Here is a 16,314-nt window from a genome sequence, read left to right as displayed (position 1 = left end):
ATTCTATGCCTTTCATATTCTAATTCTAAAAGGATATGATCCTTCATATTGAACAGAGAGGAAACCCTGAATTTACAATGTAGACTTAAAGAGTGTAAACACCTAGTTGTCAGTAAGAAAAGTTTCTCTACATAACTCTCTACATCTAACTCATCCTTATTTACTCGTAACAATGTCACTGGATATTTATATATGTACACACTCGTCATGATTTGGTTTTGGTCTGTTCTCCAGATGTTCATCATCAACACTTAGTGTCAAACTCGTGCATGTCATCTGTGTAAACATATGTTTATGGGTCAGAGAAAAGGAAAAACATCTGAAAGGAAAGTCCATCTTAACCCGATCTGTTTGTGATCAACTGAATATTATAAGCAAAACTCTAAATAAATAAATAAATAATGAAAATAATTAAACTATTTCACATTACGTTAAAAAAATGTTCCAAAAATCCACATTATAATTAAATAATCCCATTGATGACCAAATATCCCGGTTATAGAACAGGAACAGAGAGTACCGCGTTATCAAGAACAAATGTTTTGTAACTGCAAAACTTACATCATGACTTGAATTTTGTTTATGGTTATGGAGTTACAGTAAGTATTAATAGAGGTATATATTTGCGTTATATACCAGCCTGGTGACTAAGACTTACTTTAATATATTTACGTATACAAATACACATAACGACTTAATGCGCGGTAATAACGTAGCATTGTGAATGTTTAACTTGCACCAACACATGGCGGCAGTTAATATCTTTGTTATGACCGAGAGTGAAACAAGTTACAACAAGAGTACAGTTAGTGTATCTAGGTAATGAATAATCTGACCTTGTTAAAGGTTCGGATTTCCACGAACTTCAATGATGATTCATTTATAAGGAAAAACACATATAATCCATTCGCCTCAAACGTTTGATTAGGCATACATTAATATTGGTAATCAACTTATAGGTGTACCACAACGATACGTCAAATGTTAATATTTGTACAAACAATTAAACCATGACATGTGGGATGAGGCGATAATGCTAATTACAATCACTGCGTTATCTGATTGTTTATAACAATACTGATTTTTCCTTTACTTCAATACTAAATAATACTAAATCTGACTTCGTGATTGTGTTAGTCTATTTATTCTTTTTTTTTAATCCAAGAATGACGCGAAAAACACAGCAGATACATTGATGTTGCGTATTGATTACAAAAAATAATCCCTGAATAATACAATAAAACGCATTTTATTTTTCCAAATAGTCTAAAATATTGATTGGTGTCCCTATGTTTTGGTTTTCATTTCATCAGGATATTAAAAAAAACTTTGAAAATAACACAGTTTGTAAACTATTTTCATACCCCTTATAAATTTAAAATAGCGATATCATTTCAAAATTATCTATTAGCATAGTGGGATTCATAGCTGCTCCTCCTGAACATAATCTAAATACACGTCTAGTTAGCATATTGATGTGAGTATCGATTTCAAATAATCGACTTATTTTTGTGTTAACGTAGAATTAGACATAAGTATAGACGTGGCGGAAAATTCCAGTTAATAACAAAACAGAGACAATATTAAAACGAATTAAAACGTTTGGTAAAAAAAAAAAAGACATTTTTACGACAGTATGCTCTCCGAACCTAATATGTGACAAACTTAACACTAAAGTATACCTCAAACTGCCAGTATTCTTCATGTGACATTGGGATAACGGGTAGGTAGCAAACTAATTCTTCAGAATAATAATCATTCGTTGACGTATTGCTTTGACAGGAATTTGAAGGAATTACCCAGAGATACCCAAACATTGACTCATATAATGTATGTAATGTATGTGCCATACGCTCATTATAATGTTGTATATATACGGTAAGATCCGATGATTTCTTAATTGTTTATATTTGCTAAATTATTTTCAATATAAATTATAATGCATCCTTATCACATCATAATCTTGATAATTTGTTTATTTTTTTTTGTCGTTATCAAATATAAATTCTACATAAACAAGTCATCAGCAAAACCGCCTTCTGTGTATAATATATCAGGTAACACTATGAGATATGCAAACGATCGCTCCTAAGATTAGGGTCAACCAGATGTATTTGTGGGCATCATAAGTGCTCCTAAGATTAGGGTCAACCAGGTGTATTTGTGGGCATCATAAGTGCTCCTAAGATTAGGGTTATCCAGATGTATTTGTGGGTATCATAAGTGCTCCTAAGATTAGGGTCAACCAGGTGTATTTGTGGGCATCATAAGTGCTCCTAAGATTAGGGTTATCCAGATGTATTTGTGGGCATCATAAGTGCTCCTAAGATTAGGATCAACCAGATGTATTTGTGGGTATCATAAGTGCTCCTAAGATTAGGGTCAACCAGATGTACTTATGGGTATCATAAGTGCTCCAAAGATTAGGGTTATCTAGATGTATTTGTGGGCATCATAAGTGCTCCTAAGATTAGGGTCAACCAGGTGTATATGTGGGCTCCATAAGTGCTCCTAAGATTAGGGTCAACCAGATATATTTGTGGGCGCAATAAGTGCTCCTAAGCTTAGGGTCAACCAGGTGTATTTGTGGGCATCATAAGTGCTTCTAAGATTAGGGTCAACCAGATGTATTTGTGGGCATCATAAGTGCTCCTAAGATTAGGGTCAACCAGGTGTATTTGTGGGCATCATAAGTGCTCCTAAGATTAGGGTCAACCAGATGTATTTGTGGGCATTATAAGTGCTCCTAAGATTAGGGTTATCCAGATGTATTTGTGGGCATCATAAGTGCTTCAAAGCTTAGGGTCAACCAGATGTATTTGTGGGCATCATTAGTGCTCCTAAGATTAGGGTCAACCAGATGTATTTGTGGGCATTATAAGTGCTCCTAAGATTAGGGTTATCCAGATGTATTTTGTGGGCATCATAAGTGCTTCAAAGCTTAGGGTCAACCAGATGTATTTGTGGGCATCATTAGTGCTCCTAAGATTAGGGTCAACCAGATGTATTTGTGGGTATCATAAGTGCTCCTAAGATGAGGGTTATCGAGATGTATTTGTGGGTATCACAAGTGCTCCTAAGATTATGGTCAACCAGGTGTATTTGTAGGCATCATAAGTACAGTTTCTCAAACCACCTATACAGTCTACGTCATACATTGAGCTACATGAGTGACCTTTGTGATATAGCGGTTATAGATATAAATAGTTTATAGCCCAGAACCCCCCTTCTCCAATAATCTCTTTAATCTTATTTTATAAAATGTTTACGAGGAATTATTAATATGTTGTGATCCTCATATGCATGTTATGAATTTTGGAGGATATGTTGCGGTATTTTTCAACATACTTTTGCTAGTGATGCTCTTTTACAGAAGTATTGTACTTGGTCATTCATGTCATCATCGTTCTAATAGGGATACTTACAATAAGCGGTATACGTATACGGAAACGTATTTTAAAGGGACCGATCATTATTCATAAACCGTTACATATTTTCTATTTTGTGTATATTTTATTCAACCCTACCCGTTACATAGGTATCACACAGAACACACTGTGACACAGGTACAATACACACGGCAGTCACGCAATGATCGTGCCTGATATCATGATATGCTTATTGACACCCTAAAGAGTATTGTAAGTCTAGCATGCAAAGCAATGTACTTCTAGCATGCAAAGCAATGTACTTCTAGCATGCAAAGCAATGTACTTCTAGCATGCAAAGTATTTTACTTCTAGCATGCAAATTACTGTACCTCTAGCATGCAAAGTATTGTACTTCTAGCATGCAAAGTATTGTACTTCTAGCATGCAAAGTATCGTACTTCTAGCATGCAAAGTATTGTACTTCTAGCATGCAAAGTATTGTACTTCTAGCATTCAAATTATGATAGTATGAGTTCAAAACACGAAAATAAGAATTATGAAATATTTTAAGAATAATGGATCCGTATGCGTATACGTATACCGCTTATTGTAAGTATCCCTATAAGTAGGTACCGGAGCTGATCATGAAGTCACTTGCTTTGTTTAGTATATAGTGCTACCATGACGATATACACTGCTACCTTACACCAGTCATTGTTATTAGTATAGCATGGTCACACAATACAATAAATACGTTAACGAAATTACACCAAATATATGAACCAACACGAAGATGGTTCTAGGCTAAATGGTAGTACAATGTTTAAGGTAGTGGATTATCCATGCATCAAATGGTTAGAAAATTAATTATCCTAAATAGATGTTCATCCAGATTTTCGGCTTCTTAGACTTTGACTAAGATACAATTAACTAACTACTGAAAATATATTTTCGTTTTAAGCAAATCTTTAAACATATTAAAAGTATATCCTCAAATAACCCCGGCTGTTACATAAACGTTTTCATCATCCTAAAATCCTTATCATTCTACTACCCCCAGCTGTACTGGTGAAACACACAAGGTCCCGGCTGGTATCACGGATGTACCGAGAAAGGTGTTGACATATTCATTAATCACTTTGCTATGGAGAGAACGCTGACCCTCAAAGAATTTCACCTTTAGAGGGACACGTGCTGCAATATTATACGTCAAGTAAATGATGAACATAATTCTAAATAGAGATCATAACTAGTGTCAATTTTAACTTAAGTCTCTCTCTTGCTTGAACAACGATTTAATTGAATCGTAGACCGACTGTGTTATATGTCTATTTTCCATATTGTCTGACCCATCCTGTCGCGTGTTTTTGTTTATTACTACATTCTTTATATGTAGCTGACTATTGGATTATCCGGTCCTTCATTAAACTACGTCATTTTACCATATCTGTGACGTATGCCTCATATCTATTGTTTGTATAGGATGTGATTTTTATCACATCTCAGTTTTAACACAAGTAGGGTCAGATAACTTATCATCGAGGATATGGTACTCACAACTACACTAAGAGCATTGTACAATCGAATCAGGAATCTTCGACACATTCCGTATACAAGCAATATTTAGTTGACGATTATTGTCCAATGCACAATTGTTTGCCTTGATGTGGTTTTGTTCAACAATTAAGGTCATTTAATGTTGGGCTTTCGTCTATAAGATGTTCATACGTAAGATGAGTGACAATATCGTGTTTTGGGAAACTGATGTATCTTTTGTGTCTTCTTGCGATCGCGGTACTCTCGCCAGCTACACCACATTACTTCATTAGTACACATTATTTTCCCACTCCCTTTCAAGATCTCTCATTGGATAAATGTCAAAGGTGAGGCAGTGTTACGGAATACGATTGGAAGACGAAATTATTTTAGAAATAAATATAAGAAAATAATATCCCAAATGAATTCCTTTTCACAACCATGCCGTGGGTATAGCAGGTGCATTTACCTAAAGGTCACTTATTGCCACATATGTACATACTTATCCTCTCTCGCTCGTGTTTATGCCTTACAATTAATGAAAATTCTGTATTAAGAAAGGAACTCCTAGCGTCACGGCTTAAAACGTCCCATAGGTGATGCTCTTAAACGCATCGTGAAAAGGGTTTTAAAAGTCGGGATATTCTCCAAAAAAAAAAGATATGTCATTTATTGAACATTATACCTTAATGTGTATGCATGCTTAATTTTAACATTAGTTCCAATTATCTTGATATTAACAAAACAATACCTTTATTTGTAATATTATACAATGTACAAAATAATATATGGCACAATGCTAGTGAACACTCATCAATAGCATGACATAATAGCTCCATATCAGGTTTTCTTTTACCGGAATATGGATTTGAAAAATCACGTATTGTTAAACAGATGGCTTGAAAAAAAAACATATTGACTCTCAAAAGTAGAAAGTTTCTAAATCTTTAAGAATAAATGTAACGTCTTATTCCATTAGCTTGTGCATTTCACATTTATCAATTTAATCTTTTTTATCTTAGTTAAATAGTTCATTCCTATATTCGTTCGTTTCTAAGCAATTTTGCAGCAACTGTACATACAATAAAAGTTGTTTAATGTGTATACATTAGAAGATTGAAAAAGTACAATAGCATCATAAGTGCCATCGCCATTGCACAAACTAACACAGATTGAACAACTGAAATATGTCCACGGTGATGCAATGAAGCATAGATATCAACTAAGGAACATTACACGTTTATTTGTTTGTTTGTATGATTAATTAACGTCCTATTAACAGCCATGGTCATGCAAGGACTCAATATAAAAGTCGTATTCTAACCATAAATGTCATATATCTGGCTTACTACTTAAAATTCAACGAGAAACTAACGTAAAACAAACAATACAATAATATTATCGTTCAAATATGTAATGTTATCACAGCAAAGATGATTTTGTAATTGAGGACCCTTGTCTTCCGTAAACAAATCATGTTAGCGAAAGTCTTTTTTCTGAAAAACTGACCGAATGGCTAAGTCCTCAATCGAATCTTTCAGTCTTTTTTCGGTAATGGTGCAGCTTCGTTGGTGGCCTCTGTGTAGGGTGGGGGACTCTCATTAGAACCACCAAAACCTGAAAAAGGAAATCATTCAGAATTACAAATGTTTGAATACATATTGGATGATAAGTTCATGTATTTAAACAATTGACTAAGTCACATTCTAGAATACTGCAGCATTGATTATTTACAACATATTTTACATCATATTGTTTAGATATATACCATAAGATTACGTTTTATGAGAGGACCTACGGATATCAGGTCAAAGATGAAAGCCTACTGCATATTACGATTTAAAACTTCCCCAACCGAGAATAGAATTAGCAAAGCATCTGAACCATGATTTGATTGATTTGAAACACTACATCTTTTTTTGGTATAATTATTTTGTCTGACACTAAGCTTAATTTCAGCAAAAATTCAAGACAGAAATTTTGTAAAACAAATATCTGTATAAATACCTAATTGTTGCTGGGGCAGATATCCTGCTTGTGGGGCATATCCCTGTTCTTGGGGAAATCCCTGTTGTTGAGGAAATCCCTGTTGAGGAGGGTAGCCTTGTTGTGCAGGATAGCCTAACTGTGTGGGATAACCTTGCTGTGCCGGATAGCCTTGCTGTGCCGGATAGCCTTGCTGTGCCGGGTATGTCGGAGCACTTTGATATCCTCCGTTTGAATAATATCCAGGAGCCGTAGCTCCTCCTGTTGTGGGCGTTGCTGATGGAGGCTCAAGATTTACTCTTACTGTCGTCGGACCTAAAATCAAAATTGATTTACGTTATTCAATATGTGTTTGGATATATACTATAAGATTGTGTTTACGCACATATCTACGGATATCAGCTCAATGATAAAAGCCTATTGCATATTTTGAAGTTTCCCATCAGAGAATAGCATAAGCAAACCGTCCCATGATTTATGTTTATTGTTGGTAAAGCTATCAACGTATAAAGGGAGACAAACCTAATTATTAAATAAAGTTTCGGTGGCTTCATGTCTATGTCAGAGTTCTAATATTTCAAAATGTATATCCATTTATTATTAATATAATCACATTTATATAGTTCATGACATCTGATCATATCATTATAAAATTATGAAATACAAAGATGTATGAGTATTTCCTTTCTTATTGCATATGTGTCCCTGAAAATATACCATTGAAAGATAATGCAACTCACCCACTGTTGTCTGCACATACGGGCCCTGTTGGCCACTTCCTACTACAATTGGTGCACCATGTGGCCCGTGGATAGTTCTGATGTGACGACACTCCTCACTGGTCCTATTGAAATCTTCAACAAGGCCCGGTATCCTGAACACATCTATGAGCCATCCTATTCCCATCAGTCCGAAGGTAAATAGATACAGGAATCCCCATCCGGGACGGTTGAGGTAGAAGTGATGAAACCCGAGAAAACCAAATGGAAACCACAGAAGATATGCATCATCAACATAACGCTTTACTCGAACATCGGTTGACTTCCGGTTTTCGTTGTATCGCTTAACTAGAAGTGGTGTTCGGAACCAATCAACAATATAGCCAACTCCCATTAGTCCGAACGTAAAAAAGTAGAAGATTCCGAATAGATAACGGTTCAAGTAAAAATGTTGAAAACCAAAGATTCCAAGTGGGGAAATGGCAAAGACCATCGCCTTGCCTGTTGACCTTTTACCTGGGTCATGTGTTCCTGAGTTGGCCTCTTTGACATATTTTGGGATCAAAAAAAGGTCGATTAGCCATCCTATTCCCAACAGTCCAAACGAGAAAAAGTAAAGAACTCCGAGGGAGTGGTTCCTTAAGTAGAAATGATGAAATCCTGTAAAAAAAATAGCGGTTACAAAATAAATATGTGTATGCTCAAAATTTTCTTTTTTTTGTTGTTGATGAATTTATTAGAGAATCAACTATTTCAAACCGTAAATATTGTTATATCTTTCTGAATTTATTTAGTTTCGCCCTGAAAATATGTTATGAAATTACTTTAACATATATTAACATAGAGAGAAAAGAATACCCAACCCATAAAAACGAGGCACCGACAATTAACAAAAGGTATACTACATCATTCTCAAGATAACAGTCTTTTGGGAAAAGTCCTTACCAAGAAGTCCAAAAGGAAACCAGAGAACATAGGCATCATCTATCCGGACTCTCCCTTGCTTGCTAGGGTCCTGAATACGTTCATTAGCATCCCTAACAAGGACTGGTATCCGGAATAAATCGATAAGGTACCCAATCCCTAATAATCCGAATGTAAAGAAGTAAAGAATCCCCCATCCTGGTCGGTTTAGATAGAAATGATGGGCCCCCAGCAATCCGAGGGTGAAATGTAGGACATACGCCTCTACAATAGACTTCTGTTGGAATGTTCGGACAGGATTGGGGATATAGACCGGTGCCTGGTATCCCGTCCCATAGGAAGGCCCTACAGCCGTCGCTTCAGCCTCAGCCCGCTTCATATGTGGTCTGCAATAGTACATAAGACGTAAGTTTTAAGACATGATTTTTATTTTATAGTAGTTCTTAATTTTCTTAAAAACGCATTTCCTGCTTTATAAAACACAAATAACAATTTTTTTTCAATGATTAGTGTCACCACTCGAACAGCCTTAACGTTATCTAACACCTAATCGGACAGTTAGTATAAAATCTGTAGTTATCGATCTCATGTACAGTTATCGATTACTGGATCTACAATCAGGAAACTGTCATAGGCCTATGCTATTACTGTCTGTCAAATATGACGTGACTTTTGTAACACCATAAGTAATGGGTACGTCTAAACATCACTGTTTATGGCTTCAGACTGGTCATAATTTTGGGGCCTGATTAATACTTGCTACGTCAATCTACCATAGAAGTGGGGATTTACATATTCACACATAAACACATTCTTAATGCTCAATGAAGTTAATGAAGTGAGTATAAATTTGTAATGTTATGGAATACCTTGCACTCTTTGGAAGTTTTGGAAGATGAGGAAGTCTTAGACAATTATCAATACAATATAATTCCCCACTGCTGTGTCTTCTTTTCCTTCGCCTCCCCATGCTAGGAAGCGAGGAACCAAAATCACAAGAAGAGGTACGTCGCGACCTCCTTTTCATACAAAGATGTTTGTGTCCATTGTCACATTTTGCACTCAGTTTGTCGTCATTATCCTTTGTGTATTCACCTCCGCCAATTATTTCGCGGGAAATGTTGAGCGCCTTACTTTGAAGGCAATCATCATCAAACCTGAGCCTTCTGCTGTCACGTGACATGATACTTCGTTTAGGGGTTAAAGGGTATGCCCTTTTCTTGGTAATTTTATGATGTAAAATCTTGCCGTACGACCCACCATCATTGGATAGCTCTCGCATTTTCAAAGGTCGGTGTAACTTCCGTTTCCGAGATGATTTGTTCCTAGGAATGGCAGCAAATGCCGCTCGATGTTTTAAAAGAACCATTCTATATATACAGGATGAGGCACATATCACTTCTGGTATCGCGTGAGAGATATATAGGAGGTGAATCAGTGAAATTTTCAAATTAAAAAAAAATCACGGCGATTCAGAACGTTATGTCCAGTAACCACATTTTCTCTGTTTCTTACGATTCACACTGCGTTCATGCCTACTCATCAGTCACGTTTTGTTTTGTACTGATTATTCGGAACATACAAAACGCGGAGTATAACTATGAAGGGTCGTTTGTAGCCAAGTTGTTCCGAACACCATAATGCGGGACATCGCCAGCAGCTGTGACGCTGCTTCTGATGGACGATATTTCATTTGATAATCTTCTTTTATGGTGGTTTGGGAGGGGATCGGTGTGGGAGTCGACTTAAGGCAAAGCAATATTAATTTTACGGTCTTATGCAATTTGGTTTATTTTTAATTCATTTCTATATATTTGCTCTAACAATTACTTTTTTTATATGTAGTTCAAATATGATATATTTTGACGAGCAGATGATGATTATTTAGTTTTCTTCACCATTCCACTTCGTTTCAAATATTGGCCTTTATTTTTTATGTGAAAACAAAGAATTAAAAACGGTCTATAGAGTAAAATCGGTCACATATAAACATATACACGTATGACATATGCTTCGATTAGATTTGCTGTTTTAACAAGAAACAAAACATCACATGTGTTGTGACCTTACATTGATTTTGATGATCTATATGGACCATGGTACACTAACTGTTTATTATTTTCCTGATGTAATATTACATGCGGTACATGCTTTTACTTCATTATGAATAACCCTTTTAATGTAATCTACAGTTTGTTTCATATGATTTTCTTACAAAGATGTAAAACAAATTATGTTATTTGCTTAGGGAAATAGAAAAACGTGATAGGAAGGTGCTTCTAAATCTAGTTCCGCTGGAGGGACCTTAAAGTGACATGTTCACATATCAATCTTCTTAACGATAGGAGGAAAATAATTGGGAATAAAACTGCTTCAAAAATATCACTTTAGAATGAAATGCGCGTTTTAAAAGGCGCCATTGACTATCAAAGCATATTTAATTAGATTGTGATTTCTTGTTGATATCTTGTTTCAGAAAAAAAATGCTTTTAAGTACAAATGTAACTACCAAATACGAGTATGGTTTGTGATTTAGCATGAAGAAACTTGAAACTAGTAAATTATTGTTCAATGCCTAATTTTCTAATAATCACAATGTAGAAAATTTTCACATGAAATAATAGACGATAGGAGCTGCAAGTGCATTTTTCAGTACGCTGGCTTAATCAACTCAGCGATGTTTACTGATTAAAAAGAAGACTTTAAAAAAGACCCCTATAAACAAAACATCATAATTACAGTTAGTGTAGAGAAAAGACTAATGTTCATTTTTCATCCTAATGTAATGTAAAACCTCTGGTAATCAAGGTGTTCAGAATGAGCTCGTAAGAATACGAAATCATTAGGGCTTCTATTGTTCGACAGATGAGTCGACTTACGAGCCACGTCAATCATGAGATGTAATTTTCTGTGAGATAACACGAAGCCAGATAAGTTACGATAAACTTGAACACACTTTGCATGACGGCGAAAACAGGTAACTGCGGTCGATTGTCAACAATGTTTTTATTCCCATTCTAAAAGTAAAGAGGCATGATAATTCTAAAATCTTAATTATATAGGTTTGTTTATTCGGAATTCATCCAGATGGGATTTCAATTAGAAGTTAATATGTCTCCATAATATGCACTTTTTGCTTATTTGACGTCATTGTATGGGCCGTTTAGATATGGCAGAAGTACCCCGATGATGATATAAGGACTACAATTGTACTTCACGTAAATTTCGCCTTGTGATAGCGTAGGAATGCGACCCTGACAGGGGTCATTCTTTATTATGAGTGTTTTAAATATTTAAAGCTGTAAAGAAACTATACTGTTCTATGTTCAGAATTATAATCTTTTGACAGTTAAACATCAGAAATGCTTGTTCAGCGTTATTTGTGTTGTATTATTGTAGAATATTTGGGTCAGGTTTCCTCACAATTCCATGATTTTAAAGAGTTCCATAGGAAAGCATAACAGACGTTAAGAAACCCATCGGACCTTTGGTATTATTAGCCAGTGTTTTTACGAATTAATCTATATGTTTGTAGTAATACTAAATGTAACACTGACATTTTACAAAAGAGTTATATATTGCCATTCATTTTACCATGTTTTGCACTATACCAAGGCTCATAAAATATTTAATAGGAGAACAATTCAACTATATTATCGCTGGTTTAGATTTATTTTGTTTATGCGCTTTTAACAGCCAGTGTCGTTTAAGGACCTGTCAAGAAGGTCTGAGTACCCGGAGAAAACCATTAACCTACGGTCTGCAATTGGCAACTGTATCCCGTTTGTTTTTAACTCACAACTTATAGATGAGGGTTAGCGAAAATGTATCATTAATTGTTAATATCATATATTGTCAAATATTAAACAATCATCAGATCATAAATACATGACAAGTGTTTCATTATACATGCATACACTTCTGTTAACGGTGCAATAACTGATACTTAACCTGATGTAATAAAATGTATCATCAGAAACAATATAAATTACTTACCCTGCGTTCTTGTAAAAATATCAGATATTTACTTCTCAAACGTATACATATAGTTGTTTGGGTCATGTGAAATATATGTGACGTCATACACCCGGTGTATAGCTCACCTGACCGGGTAAACCCAACATATACTTTACTTCAAATAAGTTGTTTTTGATTGAAAGAAACTCAACAGATGCTTGATTTCCATTACGTTGTTTGTATTCCCGTTAAGAACTATATCAAAACTGATGAATTGTACTTACAATATAATGACACGGATTCAATCGGTATAAAACCAATATAACATATCAATTGAGGCGGTACTTTTATGAAAAAGACTATAGACGAAATGTTGCTATATTTAGATATGATGTCTAGGTATTTAAATAAAGATTCTCATTGTCATGTGCCAATAGATTTTGAAATATACATGTATATAATTCCTTTATATCTGTATAATGTATTAGTCTAGACTATACTCTATAAAATGCACAGTATATTTTGAAATATATACAATTCATGTATATTGTATAGTGTAATGGATTCGCCTATTCTAAATAAGAATACATCGTGAAGTGTACTTTAATCTGACCCTTGATCCCGTGATATCTATTGTTTGACCGGTGAACAGAAAGACAGATTTACCTGTATTCGCGAGTAAACAGTCTTTGTTTGAAAACAAGCTTGAAGACATGCGAAAACAACTAAATAGTATTGCTTCATATAGTGAATTATAATTGATCTCCGTTTTATTTAAATGATATATTACCAAGGGTCAACCACAATGGTATAGATATGAGTTAAGAACTGTAGATTTTATATTAACAAAATGTAGAATGTTTTGTATGGAACTGTTTTATCATAATGACTCTTACATTATGAAACTCGTTTCAATTATCTATCAGAGGTTAAGAATTTTAAACAAAATTTCTAATAAAGGCTTACCAATTTTTTATTTCTTATACCTACAAGTATAAGTGTAATACTGGCTGGTCTCAGGCAATACAATATAACTTTAAAAGATACAAACAACGGAAAAATATCACGCAATTTTCATGTATGAAGAAATGACTTCAGTCGCGGTTTTTTCGCATCTATTTCAAAATGGCGGAAAATTACAGGAATGAAATTGCAATAATATATGAGGTATGATTCAAAAATACTTTTTTCATATGTGGATATGAAGGATAGGGAAGCCTCGGGTTTTCAAACATTTTGTGACCCTCGGGTAGAATATTTCTATCCTTCATATCCGCATATGAAAGAGTCTTATTCTATTATACAATGCACATACCAAACTTCGACAGGCTTCTAGCGCGTTTAATGCAAAACACAACTCTTTTCAAAAGTAATTTATCAGCTTGCATGTTTTCTTATCTGAAAGAAAATAAATTCTATTATTGTTCCAGTGTCATTCACATACTCACAATCGCAGTATAGCTTTTAGAAAATTGTCTCGATATAATATAGCCACTAGTCCTGGATAAGGATGACAATAAAAATATACGATTGTTTGGTCTACAATATATAAAGAATAATATGTGTTTTCCATAAAATGCAACAATCAAAGTTAAACAATGTAGCAATTTGAATTTGTATTAGAAAATTAACTTCTGTCAATTTTAGAAATATTTTATCATGTGCATATACCAGATACAATTAGTTATAACCTTACTATGTTACTACAGGTCCTGTCATTGTGAAATGGGGAGATTGTATACTACAGTATTTAACAGAATACTGTCAGTTTTTGTTATGTTTTTATTCAAATGTAAATATTTAACTACATATGAATGCTGCCATTTACTGATTGTACACTAGTGTAGGACTTGTGCTCAATTTTATTTGAATTTTCATAACATATCTTTAAACTAAACGAAGTGAATTAACGAGGAATGCAAACCTATTCAACAACAGCGGTTACTGTTGACCTGAATCAACGAGCCGTGAAAGCACTGTTAGCTTAATTATCGTAACTGGGGCTACAAAACTCGATAGTAAAAGTTAACCATTCATTGAGGTGTCGAGCAAAGTAGCACACAATTACAATGATCACAAGCTTCATCTATCAAAAAAGAATATCTAAACACCTGTATTATTCCTTCCAAATAAAGTTGGTGGACAAATATGTGATTTTCTATATCATCTGGTTATGTGCTTTTTAATTTTCTAACGTACAATAATGTATATATATGTTGTTGTTTGGGTCATGTCAGTTATATGACGTCATACACCCGGTGAATAGCTCACCTGACCGGGTAAACCAAACATATACTTTACTTCAAATAAGTTTTTTATTTAACAAAAAAAAAAAAAAAAAAACAACTTTGGAATTTTTCCATTCATGTGGCATTTATGCTCGGTGAACATGAGTTTTGCTTAGAATTGATAAGACGTATGTGTTAGAATTTTGAGAATACTTTGATAAAATAGAATAAAAAGACCAATAATAATCAAGCTTCTGAATATGCCTGCCCTTATATATTACAATTATGCATTAATATGTACCGGTATAAGTATATATTCATACAAAAAAAAAAAAAAATATATATATATATACAGGAAATCAATGTGCTTATAATTTCATGAGTTTTTCCCATTTCCTCCATTCATTTTTACATTTCTGATGTGCAGTTTCACCATTGCCGCAAGCAATATGTATTTGAGAAGTATAATGCTCATGGATTAAATTAATAAGCGCATGTGGATTTAAAGCTTTATGTAGACATCATGTAAAATCTTATTATGATTAAAATTTCATTATCTAGTTTATTTTTTGGAGAAGGTCTATCATTCAGACACATACCAAAAAGAAAACTTGGCTTATTATATTGAAATGGGATATACAAAGCATCTAAAAGTGTCTCTATAGTTTGCAAAAATCTCTGAGTCTCCCTGCATTCCCATAAAATATGAACAATATTCTCACTTTCAAGATTACAGAGATTACATATTGGATTATTAACTAATCCTACTTTATATAAAAATGAGTTTGTTGTTAAAATATTTTGAACTACCCTGTATTGAAACCATTGTAGCTTTGTGTTGTTAGTAACCTTGAAAGGATTGTTATATATTTTGTCCCAATTTAATTCAATTTCATCAAATAGATACTCCCATTTTCTTCTACCAGGTGAAATAAAATCACCATTCATGGCCATAATCTTATAGAAATATTTTGTCCCTTTTAGGCTATTTATAAAACACAGTAAATTATTAGGAATAATTGGATAAAATACTACATGATTTTCAAATTTTAACCTCCTTAAAAATGTTTTTACCGATGAAATAAGACCTTGAAATTGTAGAATTATAGAAGGAGCATGTTACATAATCTTTTATCAAATCATTGATTATTGTCACTCATTTTTCATACCAGGACTTATAAAACACTCCTCCTCCAACAATAATAGATTTATTATACCAGATTGGCCTTGTCAACACACCCGTTAGATTGTCCACATTTTCCTTACTTCAATTTATATCATTGAAATTTTACCATGCTCTGAAAACGTCTTTCCAGAATTTATTATTACATTTCTTTCGACATTTCTCAATATATACATTACCACATGCTGACAGCATTTTAAAATCTGTGCGAGTTTAAAATAATTTGCCACTTGTATGTTTTTCTTTCAGTAAGCGGCTTATTCAACCAAGTTTCAAAGAATCAACAAACAATTTTATATTCATCATTTTCAATCCGCCTTTGCTATAATCTTGTGTTATGATATCCCTCTTTATTTTGTCTACTTTGCTGTTCCATAAAAAGTTAAAAAGAATTGAATTGAGCTCTTGAA

The 16,314-nt window shown here is 34.0% G+C and overlaps 1 protein-coding gene across 1 annotated transcript; it reads right to left on the bottom strand.

Annotated features, from left to right (window-relative positions):
* Window positions 1–5,643: 5,643 nt before the first annotated feature.
* On the bottom strand, window positions 5,644–12,645 carry LOC138323208 (uncharacterized). The gene is made up of 5 exons (XM_069267626.1): window positions 12,533–12,645; window positions 8,558–8,922; window positions 7,634–8,272; window positions 6,915–7,208; window positions 5,644–6,524 (listed from the first exon to the last, which is right to left on the bottom strand). Exons 2-5 carry the CDS (start codon window positions 8,913–8,915, stop codon window positions 6,445–6,447), a joined length of 1,371 nt encoding a protein of 456 aa, XP_069123727.1. The 5' UTR covers window positions 8,916–8,922; window positions 12,533–12,645; the 3' UTR covers window positions 5,644–6,444.
* Window positions 12,646–16,314: the final 3,669 nt, after the last annotated feature.

Source organism: Argopecten irradians, chromosome 5 (genome assembly GCF_041381155.1).
Source record: "Argopecten irradians isolate NY chromosome 5, Ai_NY, whole genome shotgun sequence".
Classification (NCBI taxonomy): Eukaryota; Metazoa; Mollusca; class Bivalvia; order Pectinida; family Pectinidae; genus Argopecten; species Argopecten irradians.
This window is presented reverse-complemented; position numbering and strand designations above follow the sequence as displayed.